The sequence below is a fragment of the Poecile atricapillus genome, chromosome 3 (genome assembly GCF_030490865.1).
Source record: "Poecile atricapillus isolate bPoeAtr1 chromosome 3, bPoeAtr1.hap1, whole genome shotgun sequence".
NCBI lineage: Eukaryota > Metazoa > Chordata > Aves > Passeriformes > Paridae > Poecile > Poecile atricapillus.
The window spans coordinates 29,750,636-29,770,063 of record NC_081251.1 but is presented as its reverse complement, the minus strand read 5'-3'; the positions used below and the strand labels follow the sequence as shown (position 1 = coordinate 29,770,063).

The following is a 19,428-nucleotide window of genomic DNA, read 5'->3' as shown; positions in this document are numbered from 1 at the left end:
TCAAGACACTGAAGAGCTTGTCCTTGAGACCTCAAAATAGATAAACATGGGTTATTGCTACTGATGAACTGTAGCAGAACATCACACTATGGTGATTTATACAAAGCATGACTATGGCTTTTAGTTAAGTGAAGATGGCTAATTAAAAAGAAGAAAGAGATTCTGTCTTTCTCTCATGTGACAAAAAAAACTTATGTTCCTATTTAGTTCAGAAGTGATGTATCTCACTTGATGATCTGTATCTCAATTTTGTCATGCAGCCCCACTGAGGTCCCCAGAACACAACCACACCAGTTTGTTAGGTCTGTCCAGGCCTCACTGAGATGCTCAGCAAACTCAGTATTAATTATTTCTTTTCAAAACACTGCCTGCAAGTCTAAGAAATGTTGGCCACAAAATGCAGCATGAATCAGAAATGTTTTATCGACTAAGAAATAAAACAGGCTTTTTGAATACTACAAAGTAGCTGCTGCCCTGGTGAGTTTACTGGCACCATTTACAGCTGAACTATTACAGACCAATACCAGATATGTTTCTCTGAATCATGCAACGCTTTGTGGTGGTGGAAGGCACCTTTGGCAAGTACTTGTCCCCAGCCCTGCTAAAGGCAGGGCTGGCACTAAGTCAGGCCACCCAGGCAAATTTGTTTATCTTCAAGAGCCCAGAAAGCCCAGCTTCTCTCTGTGACTTGCTACAATGTTTGACCATGGTTGTTCTGAAGGTTCCTCTCCACTGGTACACCATTTGCTGCAATTTGTGCCCACTGCCCTGCCTGTTTTTTTCTTCAGAACCAGCTTAGAAAATTATTCTAAAGAGTGCTGAATACCTGTCACCTTCTTAAACTGACATCAGCACAGCCTTGCCTTTAAAACACAACTTCCCATTTTGTAAAACATTACTTACTTTCCAGGGGTTCCTTCTCCATACTGGACTCTTCTGGTTCATCAAACCGACCTACTGGTAACTTTGGTTTCTTTAGTGGCTGCTTTGCAGGTTCAGACCTTCCTCCTGGCTTAGAGCTGGAGCTGCTCCGCGAGTGGCAAAGAAGTGATGACTCTATCAAGCAAACGGACACATGTAGCATAAATGTGGGAGTTTGACACTGACTAATGCTGTGACTGACCAGAGCACCTCTGAAAAAACCCTTCTTCAGGGATGAGGGAGAGGAAGGCAGGAAAACAAACTCTAAAAATTTTTAACATTCAACTCATGAACACCTAAGAAATCAGCACAGATAATTATTTTTGGCCCTAGAAACATATGTAGGCAAAATTGTGTTAGTTGTATAACTCAGTTCACATAAACAGTGTATTTTAAACTGCTTGAACTTATCCTCGCTGTTACTTTCTTGTATTTTAGATTCTTAAACAGTAATTATGCTAGCATAGACCAGTACAGTCTGTTTTCCGGGAGAAATCCTAACCTCCTCCAAGAAACCTGCTGATTTCCATGTCTTGGATCATTTCCAGCAACTTTTTAGTCAGAAAAAGCTTCTGCTTTTCCAAAGGAAGGTTTAAAAAAATAAAACGTTCCCTTAGTAACAGGTTTCCCAAAATGTCGGCAGAGGATAGCTGGGTTTCCCTTAGGATGGTAGAATAATTCAGCTGGTAGTCAAAAGCAGGAAAATCTTTGAGCATGTTTAAGTTCAATTATGTAACTGCATGCAAATGCTTTCATTAAAAGCATTAACATTTTTTCCTTTAAAGTCCTACTAACATTTTGGTTAAAAAAGCCCAATGTCCACAGTGAGCATAAACCATCCACTAAAAATATTTTGGCTGTGGACAAGTGCCTAAAGCAGTTCTGACATTTCTTAAGCAGCAAGATTTAAACAGAAATCCACCCTGTACCAAGTGGGTGCAAAGTACCTGAAGGAACTATTATTCTACTTTCTTAAGGAGATTAAATCAGGAAGCCTTCTCAAGCACTGTCAATTTGACTGACACCTTAATATACACCAACAACACACTTTTATTCCCAGAATCAGCATATTCATTAATTTTACGATACCACATCTTTAATATCAAACCCTACAGCCACATAAACTGTATTATGTCTGCCAAGGCCCCAAAGGAGTAATGTTTTTTTTGGTGGCTTGTTTTTTTTGGTTTTGTTTTTTGGTGGGGTTTTGGTTTTTTTTTTTTGCTTGAAGCATGACTTAACAAACTATCAACAGTAAAGGATCTAATCTGTCGCAAACGTTTCTTTCTACTTCTGTCAAGCTTCTTGTCATTCTTCAGTAAGCCAGAAGAAATGTCAGCTAGAAAATTAAATTATAGCTGGTATTCTAGTCCAAATTCAAATAAAGATCAGATTACGGTACTGGTACAAAATTGATTATCTTGGTCACCAGAGAAGAGGCAAAATCCATTTTTCTTGATAGATTTTCTTGATATTTTTGACGAGAATACACCCTTCTTGACAGAGAAGTGACAGAAGTTCAACATTAATCATCTCTGAAAAAGATGAGATTAACTATCAACACTAGCAAACCACATTCTACAGACTGATCTTTGATTCCCTCCTTTTTTACCCGGTGTCACAAAGCCCTCCCATTTATTAATTATATAACTGAACTTAAAGTCGAAAATCCCAAGTCTTTAAAGTAGCTGTGTTACAGTATTCCATCTTTTGAAGTGATTCACAGCCTGTGAGTTATCCTAAAAAAGCCATCCATGCAGTGGGAGCTGAGCACACATCGGGATGCTCAGATGATTAGAGCATCAGCCGTATCTTGCCACGAACCTGACAGCCAAATAGAGCACAAACATCTAACAACAATTTTTTAACAGCTCTTCCATTACCATACAGCGTACTGGTTTGTTTTAGGAGTACTGTACCAATAACATCACACAACCTCAGCTTTTGACTGAAAGGGAAGCACCCAACAAACAGCCCAAGCGGAGGCCTGTGGGACAGGCTGCTATCCAGTCTGCCTTACTCCTCTATAAACAAACCACCTCAATTTCCTCAGGTGAAGGGCACAGAGCAGTAACTTCTAGGTCTACAGTATGTTTCCTCCCGCTATTCTTCAAACATTACACCACTAACATTTTACTGCCATTAAGAAGTACGAAGGAACGACAGGGCAAGAAAACCTCTGTAATAAACTCATTTGTCCGATAGCAGTAGGTTTCCAGTACAGGGGAGAACATTAATACCGAACGGGCGGGGGAGGAGGGGGGGAAGGGGGGAGAGCAGGGAAACTGCAGGGACATGGAAGGTGTGGGGAAAGCTGTGAAAGCCCACGGCCCCGCGGCTGAGGAGGCGGGACGTGTCGCACTCCTCACCCGCCGCCATCTTGGGCGCTCTCCAGCCCCCCAGCGCCGGTACCCGCGGGCGGCACCCGCCCTGTTCCCTGGCTCGCTGGGTCCTGCGAGAGGAAGGGCAGTGGAGCCGGGGAGCCCCTCCGCGGCACAGCCCGGGCCCTCCCGCCCTCCGCCCGCCTCTTACTCGCTGCCCCGGGCGCGGCGCGCAGCAGCCGCAGAGCCATGACCGGATCGGAGCCGTGCGGGGCGGGCAGCGGTGCCGCGCAGGCGCCCAAGGCGGCAGCGGCTGCAGCCGGGGGCGGGCAGCGGACGCGGCCCCGGTCAGGGTTGTTTTAGCGGCTTCACGTGGCCCTGCGCTGCTCCTCGGCTCCGGTAAACAGAGGCGAACGGCGCCTGGGGAGCCACGGTCCCGATGAACGCAGCTACGGGCTCACAGAGGTGCTCGAGAAATACGCTGTAACTCTTCTCTCCGCCCCTGGGCAAACATGTCTTCTTTCTTCGATGCAGTGAAGAGTTCAGCGTTGCAAGTACCCGTTTTCCCCTCAATGTGTAGTGCAGTCCAGCTAGGGTTTTCATTTTGCTTTTTGTTTTTAATATAAAAAATTGTACATTGTTCAAATAATATACAAAGGCTGCTTAGGACATGAAGGAATTTCGGCTAACACTACAGTTATGTACAAGTGTTTGTGCTTTCAGACGGCATCTTTCCTGTTGCCGAGTTTAAACCAGGGAAGCTGCTTTTAACACTCACTATAAACCTAACCGTGGGATAAGCAACACCTGTGTGCATGGAGTGACGCTCCAGTTAGTTAACTGCAGTTCATGTTTTGAGCATGCCAACTTTCGCTTTTTGTCACTCTTTAAACTTCTCCTGCTAACCTTGTTCTTTGATAAAACACTACTCACTCTCTCCACAGATACTAACCTGCAGAAGGTAACTTGGAGATCTGAATTTTAAATAGCAATTTTCGTTTACAAATGAAAGCTTTAAGAAAGTAAATCTTGGTAAATTAAAGAGCAGCAGCACTCCCTGGAGTTTATTGAGCTACATCTGGCAATGCCTACACACTGGAAGTGATTAAATTTAACTGACTGCCTTACAAGTGACATTTTCTCAATCAGCCCTTTATAACATGGTTAATTAGACAATAGAGACTGAAAATAATGAAACCCTTTCCATTCAACATTTTAACAGCAAGATGCTGGGCCTCTAGATTAGAGAGAATAAAGACGAATGCAGAAAAAAATGCTCTGCCCAAAAGCGGCAAGAAATAAACCTAAACAGAGCTCACCAAAGTTCAAGAACTTATTATTTATGTGTTCAGTACAATAAAAACATGAAATCCTTTCCTTAAAAAAACTTACTAAGCTGCCTGTACAGACCAAGTATTAGTAAGCTCTGCACCTAAACTGCTTAACACAATCCATGAAAAATCATACATGTATGCATACATCATACATACAAGCATACATGCCAAATTTCAAATGGCAAGAATGAAATAGCAGTGAAAGATTAATGAGGTACTGTTTATCCACCTAAAATTATGTCTTCAAAACACATTTCATGTCTTTATTGTATTTCTGTCAAAATTCACTTGTAACTCCTGAATTATTAATTTCTAGATATTTTGGCTAAGGAGATAATAGATCTTAACATTGGTAAAAACAAAGGTAGCATACACCACAGGAATCTTCTACTTTGTCATTAAGCTGAGTGTTTTCTTTTCTGGTTTTCACTTCTTTGTTTACTGACTATCTGTAAAGCACCACAACCAAGAGTGCCCTGGGCTGCAAGTGTACTGATATTGCCTAAATGTCTCCTCTGCCTCTAAGACCACGTGAAGAACTTTGGTTATCTGAACACCACACCTGGTCAGGGCTAGGTAAATAGCACCAACTTGGAAACAAGGTTGTTTCATGGTTACAGAGTAAATTTTCCATCAATGTCAGACCTCTTGGCTCTACAGTAAAGCCTGGTGATGTCCAATGCAACATGAGCTCTTTTTCAAAAGTAGTAGCAATGCCTAGATTTACAGGAACAGAAAGTTTAGTTGGTACCAAGGATTCAAACACAACCCAAGGAGTTAATTATACATACAACATGAAAACAGAGGTTCAGACACTATGTCACTTTATGCAGTGATCTCCTAAGAATATCACTGAGAGCTTTTGCAATAACAGTACCAGCCTACTGCCTTCAGGGAACAAGAGACAGACAGTTAATAGAATGTTAAGACCTCAGGTTTTACATCTTGCTCTGTAAGCAGCATGATTCAAGCAGCTGCAGGATACGTGGATGAAGGAGAGGTCACCATCACTAAAGGAAGATGAAGCCCTCATTCAAACAGGAGAGCGGTGAGATGGTGAGTAGCAGCAGTTCATAGCTGCTACTGCATCAGTGAAACTGACTTATGTATACACAAGTCTGTATTTAGGTCTGGGAAAGAGAAGGCAGAAAACTGCAGGAGTAGCGGAAACATACCATGCAACACACGCAGTTGTCCAAAATATCCCAGCCTGCATGCGTTGTTCAGAGAGCAACTGCAAGTGACCATACAGTCTGTAAGGAAATATGAACTTCCTATGCTTCAAGGACATGTTGGGGTCATCATACCTCTCACTACTGTCAGACAGCCCTCACAAAAGCTACAGTACTGAGAGGGCTACCAGACCACATATGGAGTAGGCAATAAAAATTAAGGAAGAGAGAATGAATTTATTGTTCTCTTAATTTGCCCTGTTCCTTCGTATACTTACACACAAATATAACATGATTTCCTGTACTATCTGTTTTCCTCAAAGAACAAACCTCATTCAAACTGCCTTAAATGGATGGGATGTACGGTTACCTCCCCCCTCCCCAAAAAAGGGAGAAAAAAAGAGAAAGGAAAAAAAATGGCTATTTCTGTCATATTACTTCTGCTTTTCTGATCACAGGAGCATGCTTTACACATACAGATTTCCAGACACAGAAGGCAAGACAGACATTTTTCAATAGTGACAGAACCACCTAAATACTTGCTTCCTAAGAACAGTTTAAAGTCTTCATTGTGAATCAAGGAATGTTTTCTAACTTTAGCTCCATTAAACAGCTATTCAAAGTTTAGCCAGTACGTAAATCCCGTAATACTGTTAAATAAAAGACAGTTGAGACACCGGAACATAATTTGAACATTTAGAGCTTAATAGCAAGATCATAATACAAAATTAAGAATAAAAATAGGCATTGTAATAGTGAGAATGTATTAAAGATACCTTTGTGTCATAATGACTTGCCTAACACAACTCCAATAAAATACTCTGCAATGTATGCATTGCTGAACTGTAGGTGCTCATACTCATTTGAGCATCTTGTAAGTTATAGGGAACTCTCCTCTGCCATAGTTTACAAAGAATATTATACAATATTCTATATCAAATGCAAAATCACTTCATTATAAACTATTATTGCTGTATTAATTTAAAAGTACAAAATTATTAATCATATACAAAAAGCCTCCCCAGAATTTTGGTAATTAGCAGAACATTTCAGTTTCTTTAATTGCTTTCATTAGAGTAATTTGTTCATTTTATTAACACCAGATGCAATAACACAATGCTAAAAATAAACATGCATTATACAACATTTATATTTTTCAAAAAATGTTCATTACAATTAGTGTACAATTAGTGAATGCACATGTAACTCTTCCCCCCCCACCTTTAGTGAATTATTGTTTGAAACAGAGAAAAGGGAAGGAAGAAGAAACCAAACAATGCTATGCAGCACCAGTAGAAAGTCAGACCTTTAACATTCCTGTATATCAAAAACATTTTATCCGTGTCACTAATTAGGTAAAGTTTACAATATTGTCTCATTTGAAGATGTATTGATTTATATTTACAATACTTTATAGTCAATAAAACATTTTAACAATATTTAAAAATTCCTTAAATTCATAAAAGTATTGCAGAAATTTGTAACATTTACTTAAATATATACAAGGAAGTCCACATAAAATTGTCCATGTTTATCTGAAGAACTGACAGTTAGGAACCATCTAATACAGTCTGGAAAACCCCAATTATTTGAAGGCAGCTATCATTGAACATTCAAAAATCCTTAGTTGCCATTTGCTTCTGAAAACAGTAGTTCCAGTAATAAAATTTGAGTATGTAAACGAACATGTTTTTGATGATCAGTAGAAAATATATTCCCACAAGCATAACATATTTAAGAATGACAGTAATGATTTTGTAGAAAACTGTTAAGCTGTAGCAGATATAGTAATTTTCAAATATCCAGTATTTTAGCAGCTCATTGTATTTCCAGTTAAACTTCCTACAGTGCTAAAATACGACAAGTGAACACGTAAGACATTGTTAGAATTTTAAAATCCAATTTATTTTTGGCATCTAAAGCCTCTTGTAAAATGTTGCCAAGTAACATCGACTTCTGTTGTCTGAAAGCCAATAACCAACCAAACAAAAGTACACACTGTGCTTTAATCTCCAAATAATTAGGTACCCAAAATTAAGAAAAAGTAATAGAAAAGTAAAAAGAACAAAATAAAAAAATATTGCACAGTCACATTACCTAGAAAGTAAAGTTGATGTTAAAAAGCCCTAAGTGTGGATGATATAAATTATCTTCCATATAAAAAGTATAAATATCTCTTAAAATACAGCTGCAGCTATACTTCAACACCACACATTATCTGAATTCATCTGTTAATGAGGTAATAACCAAGTCTCTTACAATGCTCTTCTCTACTGAAAATATTTTAGGGCAGCAACAAGAAAGAATTTTTCTAAAAATATTTCTGAATCAAGAACAGCAATGTGTGCTGCTCTCCCTATGAGAGAATCTGCTGTATTGGGTAATGCATTAATTACATTATAACGAACCAAATTACATTCCTTATTTTGAAGAACTGGCAGAAGCAGGTTCTGGATCATTTCAGCATAAATTGGTCCTGTAAAGGAAAAGAAAAGTTGTACTGTGTGAATTGGTAGAAACAAACACAATTCTTTGACTTTGAACTCAAAATGAACACATTCCAGAGTAAGAGAAGTGAAATGTGTTATGCTGTGGTTCTGTTAAGACAGAACATACAGAAAGTTTAATTTCCTCCAGAAATGGTGGAAAAATAATTTGAAGCTATGCATTTTAGTATTTGTACATTTATATTGAGAATGTACTAATCAGGATTAATTTATTACATTACGTAGAAGTTATTGTCAAAACATAATACTAGAATGCAATTGTGCTAGGATATCTCAACAGCCAGTACAACGGACCCTAACCGATAATGGAAAAATTACCTTTTCTTTCAGTGCTATTATTAAGCCACAGCTAAATACAGCCCAGGGCTTGATGCTGCAATTACCCTCAAAAATTAAAATTGTTTGTCCTCCACATTCATGGACTAGTGCATCAAGGGCTGTGTCTATCTCACCTAATTTTCAGCAAAGTCAGTAAACTAGAAACTTGTTCAGTCTCATCTCCATCTGCATGTAATAGAACAGGACAGATACAGAAAGCAAGTCAGCCTCCACGTGGATTTTCTCTCTCTACTACTACTTACTATTACTTACTAAAGCCCAGAGTTTTTAAACACATAATAGAGGTGCCTCTGTTAAGCAGCCAAAATTAAATAGGAGGAGATTGATAGGTATGAGATTTTAACCTGAGCAGTTTGTTTATTTTCCAGGATATTTATTACCTGATTGCTTATCCTTTAAAGCTGTTTTACACATCTCAATGCGAGCAGAGTGATAAGGAACGTAACGATCCTGGAGAGATCCTACTAACACAATGTTTTTGAAGTAATGAAGACCTACAAGAAAAAAGGTATCACTTATAGCAAATCCTTCGATCTATTACTACAGAGTAATTAAAACACTTTACAACTGATATTTGGCACTAATTCATTACAGGATCTTGCACAAAAAGGGAGAAAAAACAATTACAATAGGTAGAGCTACAAAATAATGTGATGTTTGATACCAGCCATTCCTCTGTACATATTTAATACACGTGGCCATGGCTTAATTGTAGAGTTTCCCATTAAACTGAGTATGGTTCAAACCTTCGTCTTGTTTTTTAGGAATACAGTTGTTGGTTTCTGACTATACAGAAGAGAGTAAAGCCTCCACATCACTTAAAGAAACCTAAAGATGGAGGTGCCTTGTCTTCACTGATGTTTCAGACAATAGCTGCATTTGAATTCATGCCTAGCACCAACACATACATGATATAGCCCACCTTGTGCAGATGCCTCTATAAGGCACTGTCTCACTGTAAGGTTTAACCAGCTCAAGCATAGGTGCAGAATCCACCCAACAGAACCCCGAAGTATAATTAAACCTTTATAACTAAACCCAGACTTCCTACTTCTTGGACAACCATGCTAATAGCAGAACAGTGGAACCCCCAGTAATCACAGTGTTACAGCCCGTAAAGACATTTGTTACATTTTCTCTAGAAAGCTGCAGCAGATTTCTGGTGCTGCCCATCTGCTTTAGGCCAAACACAATGGAGCACTTTAAGAAAATAATTTGCCTTAGAACAGCCCCTTCTAAATATCATATTTTAGACCTAAGTATCAGCAATCTTTCATTATGAAAAAGTGTTTGATCAAAATGTTCAGCAGGAACAAAGAAAGTATATAAGGTATTTCATAAGATAAGTGAATTTTACTGTTTACCTATTCTTCATCCATTTTGCAGTTAAGCAACATGTGTTTAACATGTATGCTTTTTGGCAAATTTGAAATCTAGAGTCACAAGCCACCATACAACAATGTAGCTGAGACCTTGACCCTCAAAACACCACCTGCTGGATCCACAGTAAGTTTCAATTTTTGCTTCCTTCGGGATTTTCCCAGATACAAAGCCAGTGTCCAAAGAAGACACCAAGCATTAAGCATTAACAGATGCTTCTTCATCTTAGACCTCTGTTTTCCTATACGATTACAAAAATCAACAGAAGTTGCAAAATCAGGGCAATACTTCCCTACAGTGTTGTCAGTCTCTTGCATGTACCCTGGAGTTAAGTGACTTCTGAAAAGACATGTTTAGAATCCTTGTCAAGACCAGTACACAAATTCCCTGTATTGAGAAACTGAAAAGAGGAATTGTGCAGGTTGGGGAATCCCAAATGTCTCTCACCTTGTGTCTGAGAGTCAAGCACAGCTGATCCTGTATGCCCACTGAGTGAAAAAAGAGATGGCAGGACAGAAGCAGGCCTTGTACAGATAGCAAGATTTAAAGGCACCAACATCTACGTTGTACATACAGTATATTAACTCACCCCTCAAAGGAAAACTTTCTTCCTTCTCTATGAGGGAAGCATAAAATTTACTTTCTTTTTTCCTTATCTAAAATTATTAATTTTTTACATCTCTTTCTCCTGTCTCCCCCAGCCTTTCCTTCTCTTTTACACCGACCTCACTGAAGGACTTGGAAACAAGATGGTGTATGAGGCTATGGCCCAAAATACAGCTCTTTCCATCTTTTTGGTAAGAAAAAAGCAGAAACTAAGCCTTAAGACTTTTATATTCCTTCTACCATTTATGGGGAACAAAGTCTGAAATGCACATTATGACTCTTGAGACGATGCTATCTAGGTCTTTCAAAAATCCTGTCATATAAAGGCATGTCATTAGAAAATATGTCACATTTCTACAACAGACAACAGCACTCAAATGACAGTGCCTGTAGTCATGTGCAGATACATACACATAAAAACCATGGAATATGAATTTTTTTAAAGCCAAGTGATTAATTAATCTGATTATCTCTTTACAGGGGTCCCACAGTCCCACTCAGCATCCAGTAACTTTTCACAAAACATCTGTTTACATTCAAACATTTCTTTTCAAAAGACAGCAAAACTACATTGAGTTCCCCTTTAAATACCAGTTCAGCTTTAAATATTACCTTATCATCAACAAAATCACTTTGTGATAGTGGATTCTGAAGAGAAGGGTAAGAAACCCCCAAGTTTTTCTAAAATCAATTTTAGATCAATATCCCTATCTTACCTATAATTTTACTTCTTGCTCCTTCTTTATTATTTCTGCTTCTTCCAAGTCCTGTAAATTTTATGTTCAAGCACCTCAAGAGCTATATGTCAGTTTTCTCCTGCCCATATCTTTGTACTTTGTTGATTTTAACAAAATTCCAGCTGTGACAACCTAGAAATATTTTGATGTAGGAGTGTGCCTGGATTTTTCACAAAATAGCACGAGCATCTCTGGCTTCAAAACTGCTTGACTGACACACATTCAGAAACACCTGTCAGATGAATCCTCAACAATTTTATAATGCTTAATGGAAACTACCCCCCTGCTGGCACATTATCCACTGGCAAAACGCATTCTTGGCCAACAGTTGAAATAAGGATATTCAACCCAGAGAAAACTGTATAGAACGATATAGTATGAATAATCTGAGATTGAGCTATTATGCTCAGTACAACTTTTCCTTCCTTTAAGAAAATGAGTTTTTGTTTTCCCTGACCATCTTAATGAGGTAATAAAAGACCAGTTAGCAAAAACTTTAAAGTAGAATTTTAGATTCAGAGTATAGATAAGAAAGGCAGATGAAAGAACAGGTAATCCTAAATGTGTATGAATGTACTTGACTTGACACAGTGGCTCCCAGATAGATATTAAAAAATCCCCTATTTATCTATTGGTATAGTGGCTACACTCAAGTTCTGCTCATTAGGAAGGAAAGTCTCAAAGTAATATCCTACCTCTGCAACAAAAATGGCTTATTGTTTACTTTACTTGAAGAATACAGGACTAAAGTAATTCTCAAAACTGAAATGAGGTTTTTGAAAATAAGTTCTTTTTTTTTTTCAAGTTTTCTCTTTACATTTGTGCACAGTTGCATTTAAGAGATAGGAAGCATTAACAAAGCTTACCTGCTTTTTTACTAAGTTTATATAAGAATGTCTGTCGTGGATCTGAATGGTCTCGACATGTCAATTGCAATAAAGAACCAGACTTCTTCCATTTCTGCATAAACCACAGTCCTGTATTGTTAGGTACAACATGAGTATAGATCCACAATAAAACATGAAAACTAATTAAATGTAAGTATAATAATGTAAGTATAATATGTAAAGTTCATAACAGTCTCTCAGATGTTAATTTTACTTTTCATGTAAGCACTGTCAAGGTCAGAAAGAGTTTATATTTTCATTTTCTATCCTATCTATACAATAAAGCATGAAAGCCTTTATTTCCACTAATGTACATGCCTGCCCACAAAAAACAACTTCCAGAAAGTGTAAATGCAGTAATGTTAGCTAGAACATACACATTCTATTTCAATAATTTATATAATAATAGAACATTTTGATGTTCAAAAAACAACAGGCATTACTTCTCCAGTTTCTAAACTGAACTCATTAAATGTAACTTGAAAAAAAGAAGCAGAATTTTCCCACAGGGATACCATAGTAGAATGTTCTCTATGGTGTTATGTTCTCTCCATTAGTTAATAATAATAATAACAGGTGGCAACTGGCTTTTCAGAAAATCTTGCCTCCCTTGCCATGCACATCTGCAGAAACACTGCAGGCTGTAAGGCATTTTTGAGAGAGTAAAGACACCAATAGTTCAGAATAATTTTAATTTATTTTATCTAATTGTTTGGCAGATTAAATATATTCAAATTCAGTTTATAATAAATTGAGCTCAACAGATTAAAACTGGAGTTTATTTATGCTGCAACAGAAAATCTGAACCAAACATACTGGAAAATACTTATGCCAATCACCTCTTGCGCATCCTTTTATTGATACTTTATTTTTATTACCCTTCTCTCTGATTATGACAGTGAAATATACAGTTTCTCAAAATCATAGTAATGCAGAAATGTGCACCCCATATGAAATTGCTAAGTGCATTTCAAAGACAAGATTTCCCCTAAACTCTTACTACTGAAAATAATACTTCACCTGTATTTACAAGAGCACTGCTGTTGTAGAGGGTACCAAGATGTGGTCCAGACAGAGATAGGAAGGTATGAAGTTTGTTGAGGTAATACTTAAATCGATGTCTCGTGAGCACTGAACGGATTATTAAATTACCCAGTGAGTGTCCAATAAAGCTGTTTAAAAAAAAAGGCAATATAACATGGAATTTTATGGCAGGATTTTTTTTTTTCTTGTAACAAAGAAAAAGAAAATCACTGTCATGAAATGCTAAAAGAGCATAGGAAGAAATTAATGAAAAGTTCCCATTCAGACCTGTATTTTAAGCCATACAGAAAACACAGTTTGTCCATATCTCTTAAGCTGCACAAATTAATAATAAACATGTTCTGAACTCCTCCAGAAATATTTTATACAGCATTTTTGAAAAGCTATCAAAATCAAAATATCTTTCCACCAACATCTACCACCCAAACCCAACATTACTTCTCGATTCCTTTCCCTTAGCATCAACTATTAAAATATTTCATGAGCCATGTGTGACTGAAAACATCATTACTTTGTCATGTGATGGCACTCAATGTGATAAATGTATGAGCATTCCTGAAACAATCTAGTGGAGACAGATTCCAAAGGTAGTCTTAATAGGGGGAAAACTATTACTTAACTCAACCTGATTATTTAAAAACAGAAGCAACATCTCAGATCTGCTTAGCAGATTGACCAAAAGAAGTGACTATCAGCTTGAGCAAGCAATTGAAGAATATGTCTCTGTCAGGACACTGTTGCTTTTAGGTGTTTCCCTGGTTAAGCAATATTAGGGAAAGATGGATGGGACTCTTTAGCTTCTTGTACCTAAGAATAAACATTACTTAATGTGGTGTGCATACTGTCATATACGCAAGCCTATATAAAGCATTTCTATAAAACAGACACTATAAAATTAAGCAATTCTAGTTATTATGCTTACAGATCTTTGCTGAGGTAAGGACCACACCACACTAGGCACTGACTTAAAGACTATAATGGTAGGGACCAGACTCACAAAGTTAAAAGGAAAAAGTGCCTTCCAGCATTACAGATGCAACCCCAGGATATGTGAAAAGAGAAAACCATCCAAAATTATTTACAGTAGAACTATCATTGCTGGCTCACATATGTGCTACAGTATTATACCTCTGGGGTCATCGTTCCTGTTTGCTTTGTATCACTACATTCATCAACAAAAGTAGCTAAAACAAAGCTTTCTATAACATCTGTATAAAATACAGTGCTAAAAGATTACTTGACTGTTTAAATGCTTCCCGAGCAAGAATCACTGCCTTGGAAAATACCAATTTAAAGGTAAATAGAACAATTCAAACAATTGGTTATAGAATGGCAGAACCACCCTGAATGCCTAAACTCCAAAATAATTATGCATTTCTATGACAGAAAAAGGTTTTTTGTTTATTATTAATACACAGTTTAATCATGGATGTATATTCTTCTCAGTTGCTTTTACTACTAGATTTCCAATATTATTTGTATGAGAAATTCTTAGCTTGAACTTGCTATATTTGCCTAACTAATTTTGAAATGAAATATTATGTATCCTCTGTGGTGTCAGCACAACAGCAGTGCATTTGCAAAACAAAATACTGAGCTGCTCTCTTGAATACTAAAATTTAAATCTATTCCCTTGGAGGACATCATAAAATCCACACTAAAACAACAAAACCACAGGTTTCTTTAAGAACAAGTAAATGCCCACAGAAATTGAGCTGATCCTGAAGATGATCTGCATGATGTAACTGCTTTTGAGTAAAACAGATTGTTTTCTAAAGAAGATTTGAACATTAGCAGAGATACTCTCTTGATGGTACTCCTACAGTTCAGACAGTATTTACTAAAAGTTATAAGGGGATGCAAAATTCTTATATGGTGCCATAAAAAAGGGCATTTTCTGTGAAAAAAGCAGCAGTCCATCTATCAATTCAATCATCCCTAAGAGCATACCTAACCAAAACTTCAGAAACATGAAAGATCCATTTTGAGGAAAACTGGGAGCTCACAATCAGCTATGTGAACGTACCTCAAAGATTAAACAATTGTACTTAATTTGAAAAGCCTTAGAAATATACTAAAGGTTGCAGTAATACATTGTGGTCCAATCCAGATGCTTAGGTGAACATATAATAAGGCTTAAATTTGTTTTTTAATACAGAAAGGTTTAAAAATTTTCTCAAATCAAAAAGGGCAGGAAAAGGAAAATCCTTCAAACAGGGTCTTGAAAGTGTAAGACAGGAATGTAATCCATCCTACTCATGAGATGCTGTTCAAAATCAATGAACACTAGGTGGCAATATTACAATATTCTGAATGTATCATTAGCACACTGAAGTTAACAGAATTAGCGTTTTTATACATGCTTTATGATACAAATCTACCAATTCAGATCATACTAGAAAATCAGACACTATCAGAAAATGAGACAACCTCATTATTCTATGCCAATAACAAAAATATTGTCCAACTATAAAAATTCATGTAAGGAAGAAAAATCAAGAGAGAGTCATAATCAATGAGGTGCTGAAAAAAAGAAAAAGATGTTTTAATATATGCATAGCATTAAAAACTTTCAGGGTTTTTTATGAGCCAATGTTACTTAAGGAAGAGGATGACAACTTGATTAATCTGCCTGAGGTCAAAGTCCAACACAAGTCATGAGAAATTTATGTAAGACCTGACATGTGCAAAATGGTTTCTGAAACTACACTACAAGAGCAGGTGGTTTATTCCCCAGCTGCCTAGATATGTGGGAGGGCTTCTATCCTCACAGATACTCCAAACCTGAATAGGTATCACTGAGCAATTTGACATGCTTTAAAGCTGCATTAACTTTGATGATGGCATTGGTATGACTGGTCCAATTGACCTCCAGATGTCCCCTCAACCTAAAGCCTCCTGTGATTCCTTACTAAACAGTTCTTTCATACAGCAAATTGCATTTCTTTTGAATCAAACTTCCAGCTCATGCTTGCTGAATGCTGCTTGTGAGCACAAAGATTTTGTTCAGAGATTAATGAATGTGTCAGATAGTGAATTGCTACAATAACTGATATTAGCTCTCCAAGTACCAAAAATGATTAGTGAAGCTGACACTATTCCAGTGGTACAGGGAGTGTCTTTTCTTGGTACAGGAATGTAGCACAGTAAGTAAGATTTCACCATTACTTCAGAGTGCATGAGGCTCTGCATTTATCTGAATAAATGGCAGAATTTCAGAACAGCTCTGGACTTATCTCGACCTAAGCTGATTTTGATTTGTTTAAGCTGTGACAACAATCATCTGCCAGTGAAGTACCAAGTCAGGTCTAAAGTTGCCTTAGTTTCACTATAGTTTCTATTAAAAAGCAGTTATTCTGTGTGGCCTGAACTGTGTATCATCAGAATGAAGTGTGGTGTGGAAGACAGTAGGTACAGGTATCATATGGCAGAGATCCCCAATGGTCTATTTATGGTTACTGCAGGAGCACAACTGTGTAACTCAGGTGAAAAAGCTGGCATTCAGGATAACAGAGAGTGGGAGGGGAAAATGAATAAATGGGAAGCAAAAGAAAGAGCATGTTGTGCCAAGTGGAAATACAGAAATATGAAATTAATCTATCCAGACCCAAGGCCAAGGAAACTGGAACTCCCACCATGAACATCATTGGCTTTATCATGAAGCACTGGGATGCTGATGTCCAACTGCTTAAGCAAGAAGGAATCCAACCATCCTAGGATATAATCTTTTTTTGCCATACAAAATCACAGATCTGGAGGCTGATGTCTATTTTGTCTGGGTTATGAAGCAGCACTTCTAAAGAGAACACTTCCTTTAGGAGATGGGGAGATTTTATGAAGAGAAATCAGCATCATTCAGGACGCCACAGATTACAAGGGCTACCTTCTACAATGGTATAACCAAAATGAGGCAGGAAAGCATTGGCGTCTTGAGCAGAGGATTTCTCAGCAGTACTTTCCCAGGCTTTCTGGGTCGTCCCTTCAAGGCTTCACACAGAGGCACATGTCGTTCTAACAGCTCTCTCATGTAGCTACCAGAGAACAGCTACAGGATTTGTTAGCAGATTGAACTTTCTCTTAAGAAAAGCTTAAGCTGAGGAATGAAAACTTCTGCTTCAGTAAGGCCCAAGACAAGTATACACCTTAAAAAAGAAACTAAAATAAAAATTCATAGTTTCTTTTTTTTCTAAAGTGACAAGTAACAAATAAAAGTGAAAAATATTTACAAATTGGAAGTCTTATGAGAGAAGCAAACCAAATGTAAACAAGAGTTCAGTTCTCAGGTATAAACAGTGAGAAGATAAGTGGGTGGGTTTACTCATTACAGTCTTCAGACAACAGCATGGGAGAGAAGATCCTGGTGTATGCTTGTGGGTTACAGAGCTCTTCTCTCCCATACCAAGGGTGCTACCATGTAGTCTGTGAAACAAAAATATGATCACACAGTGCTTTTTTAATTTTTAAACCAATTGTTTAGACAAAATTAAGCATGTCAAATCTTGCCTATCTCAAAACAGAAACATTTGTTTAAATAGTGAGATTATGTTTAAAAGTTTTAGATGTTTCCTCCATCTGAACGAGGCCTACCAAACATGTGAACACAGAAACTTGTCAGAAACATGTGACTAGCAAGTCAAAAAACTTTCTGGATGTGTAATTTGAGGATGCCTAAATAAATGGATGAAGTCAGGCTTGAATTAGCTCCTTTCATCTATTGATGAGCTAACTGCAGCAACACTGCTGAGTTAGTAAGGTAGTCTGCCCAAATGATGCAACCTACTTGGAGAAAATAAATGTAATGGGCATTCCCTGGAAGTAAATGTAAAAGAAAACAGGAATGCATAGACTGCAGCAAGCCCTCTAGTAAGATGTCAAACATGCTCTTTAGCAGATGAAACAATCAGAAAACATAAAAAATAATGAAATATATTTTCATGCAGCTGCCCGTCAACATCACAGGTAAGATGAAAGCGCCCTGTAGGAGTGACAAGACAGTCTGCTATGTCATATTTGGTGAAGGGACTATAAAATCAGAAGGAAGCTAACTTCATCATGGCATAGTGCTATTACAGGTTCCTTTGACTTTCTCAAAATACTATCTGTTTTTCTGCAGAATTCTATTTTGCAGAATTTGTGGAAGCACAGGAAAGCAATTCCTTAAATGTAATGCTTAACCTCTACCCTAAAACCACCAACAGATGAGCTTACAGCATTGTTCAGTCTTTCACCTGGCAATTCCCTCTCTCTCCATTGTTCTCCTTTCCCCTGCTCCTCCCCTGTCCCAAACTGCTTTTTACCATCTCTCTTTTGGCCTGCTCCTGAGCATCACAGTTTAAAACAACCCAGGGCTCTAGTTTCAAGTTTATTTCTGTAAATAGTATAGAACAGATATTACCTGATTTTTGAAAGGGGTAGATTATAAATTTGTATATACTGTATAATTTCATCTAAAAGACGATCTGTCATGGAATCAAAATCAGCAAAGGTATCATTCTGTAAAATAAAAGAAATAAAAAATAATAACTGTATTTTCTAATGCAGCAATATACATTCTGCATTCAGTCTGAATTCTTACTCCCCAGTGTTTTGATCAACAGCACACAAATAAAAGCATCGATATTAACTCTGAATAAAAACACTACAGCTAGTTATAATAAATTTTTCATGTCATTTTCCTGTAACAAGGAATAAAGTGATACACATTTTATTTTAAGACTACTTTCTTCTAAAACACCAAAACAAAACTTAACATTACACACCCAGCCTTACTTCTAAGCTGTTCTCTACACTTGAGATTATCTGTAGTGAAACAGAAGACCAAACTGCATATTCAGAATTATATCACACTGCTCATGAAATAGAGATGAGACAATTACTGCAACAGCAGTCTACAGTAATACTGGTTATTCAAAATGAAACAATCAAACAAAATTAAGGCCTTATCCCCAGTTCATAGCTGATTCTCTCCCATGATCAGCAGTAAGAAATTAAAAGAGAGAGGCAAAGTCTGCCTAGAACTTTTCAACACAAGTTCTAAAGAATCTGTGCTAAAATCTGTAGTGTTCAGCATATTTGTAAATGATCTGGGAAAGGAAAGAAAGAGATGAAATATCAGTTTGTAGACAAAACTAAATATTCAGGGTAGTCAAATATAGAACAAATCAGAATTTCAGAAGAACC

The 19,428-nt window shown here is 37.3% G+C and overlaps 2 protein-coding genes across 9 annotated transcripts in view; both read right to left on the bottom strand.

Annotated features, from left to right (window-relative positions):
• The window catches only part of SDHAF4 (succinate dehydrogenase complex assembly factor 4), a 28,432-nt gene extending 24,924 nt beyond the window's left edge, over positions 1–3,508 (bottom strand). The window contains exons 1-2 of the mRNA XM_058833859.1: positions 3,334–3,508; positions 904–1,056 (exon numbers count right to left, since the gene is read on the bottom strand). Of these exons, the coding sequence (XP_058689842.1) occupies positions 904–1,056; positions 3,334–3,493 (313 nt within the window). The 5' untranslated portion in view covers positions 3,494–3,508. The remainder of the gene's footprint in view (positions 1–903; positions 1,057–3,333) is intronic.
• A 4,118-nt stretch (positions 3,509–7,626) lies between these two features.
• FAM135A (family with sequence similarity 135 member A) overlaps positions 7,627–19,428 on the bottom strand; it is an 80,981-nt gene continuing 69,179 nt past the window's right edge. For all 8 annotated transcript variants that reach the window (XM_058834650.1, XM_058834649.1, XM_058834654.1 and 5 more), the window contains 5 exons: positions 18,644–18,741; positions 13,225–13,376; positions 12,184–12,294; positions 8,975–9,088; positions 7,627–8,224 (listed from right to left, as the gene is read on the bottom strand). In XM_058834650.1, the coding sequence (XP_058690633.1) occupies positions 8,019–8,224; positions 8,975–9,088; positions 12,184–12,294; positions 13,225–13,376; positions 18,644–18,741 (681 nt within the window). In that variant the 3' untranslated portion in view covers positions 7,627–8,018. The remainder of the gene's footprint in view (positions 8,225–8,974; positions 9,089–12,183; positions 12,295–13,224; positions 13,377–18,643; positions 18,742–19,428) is intronic.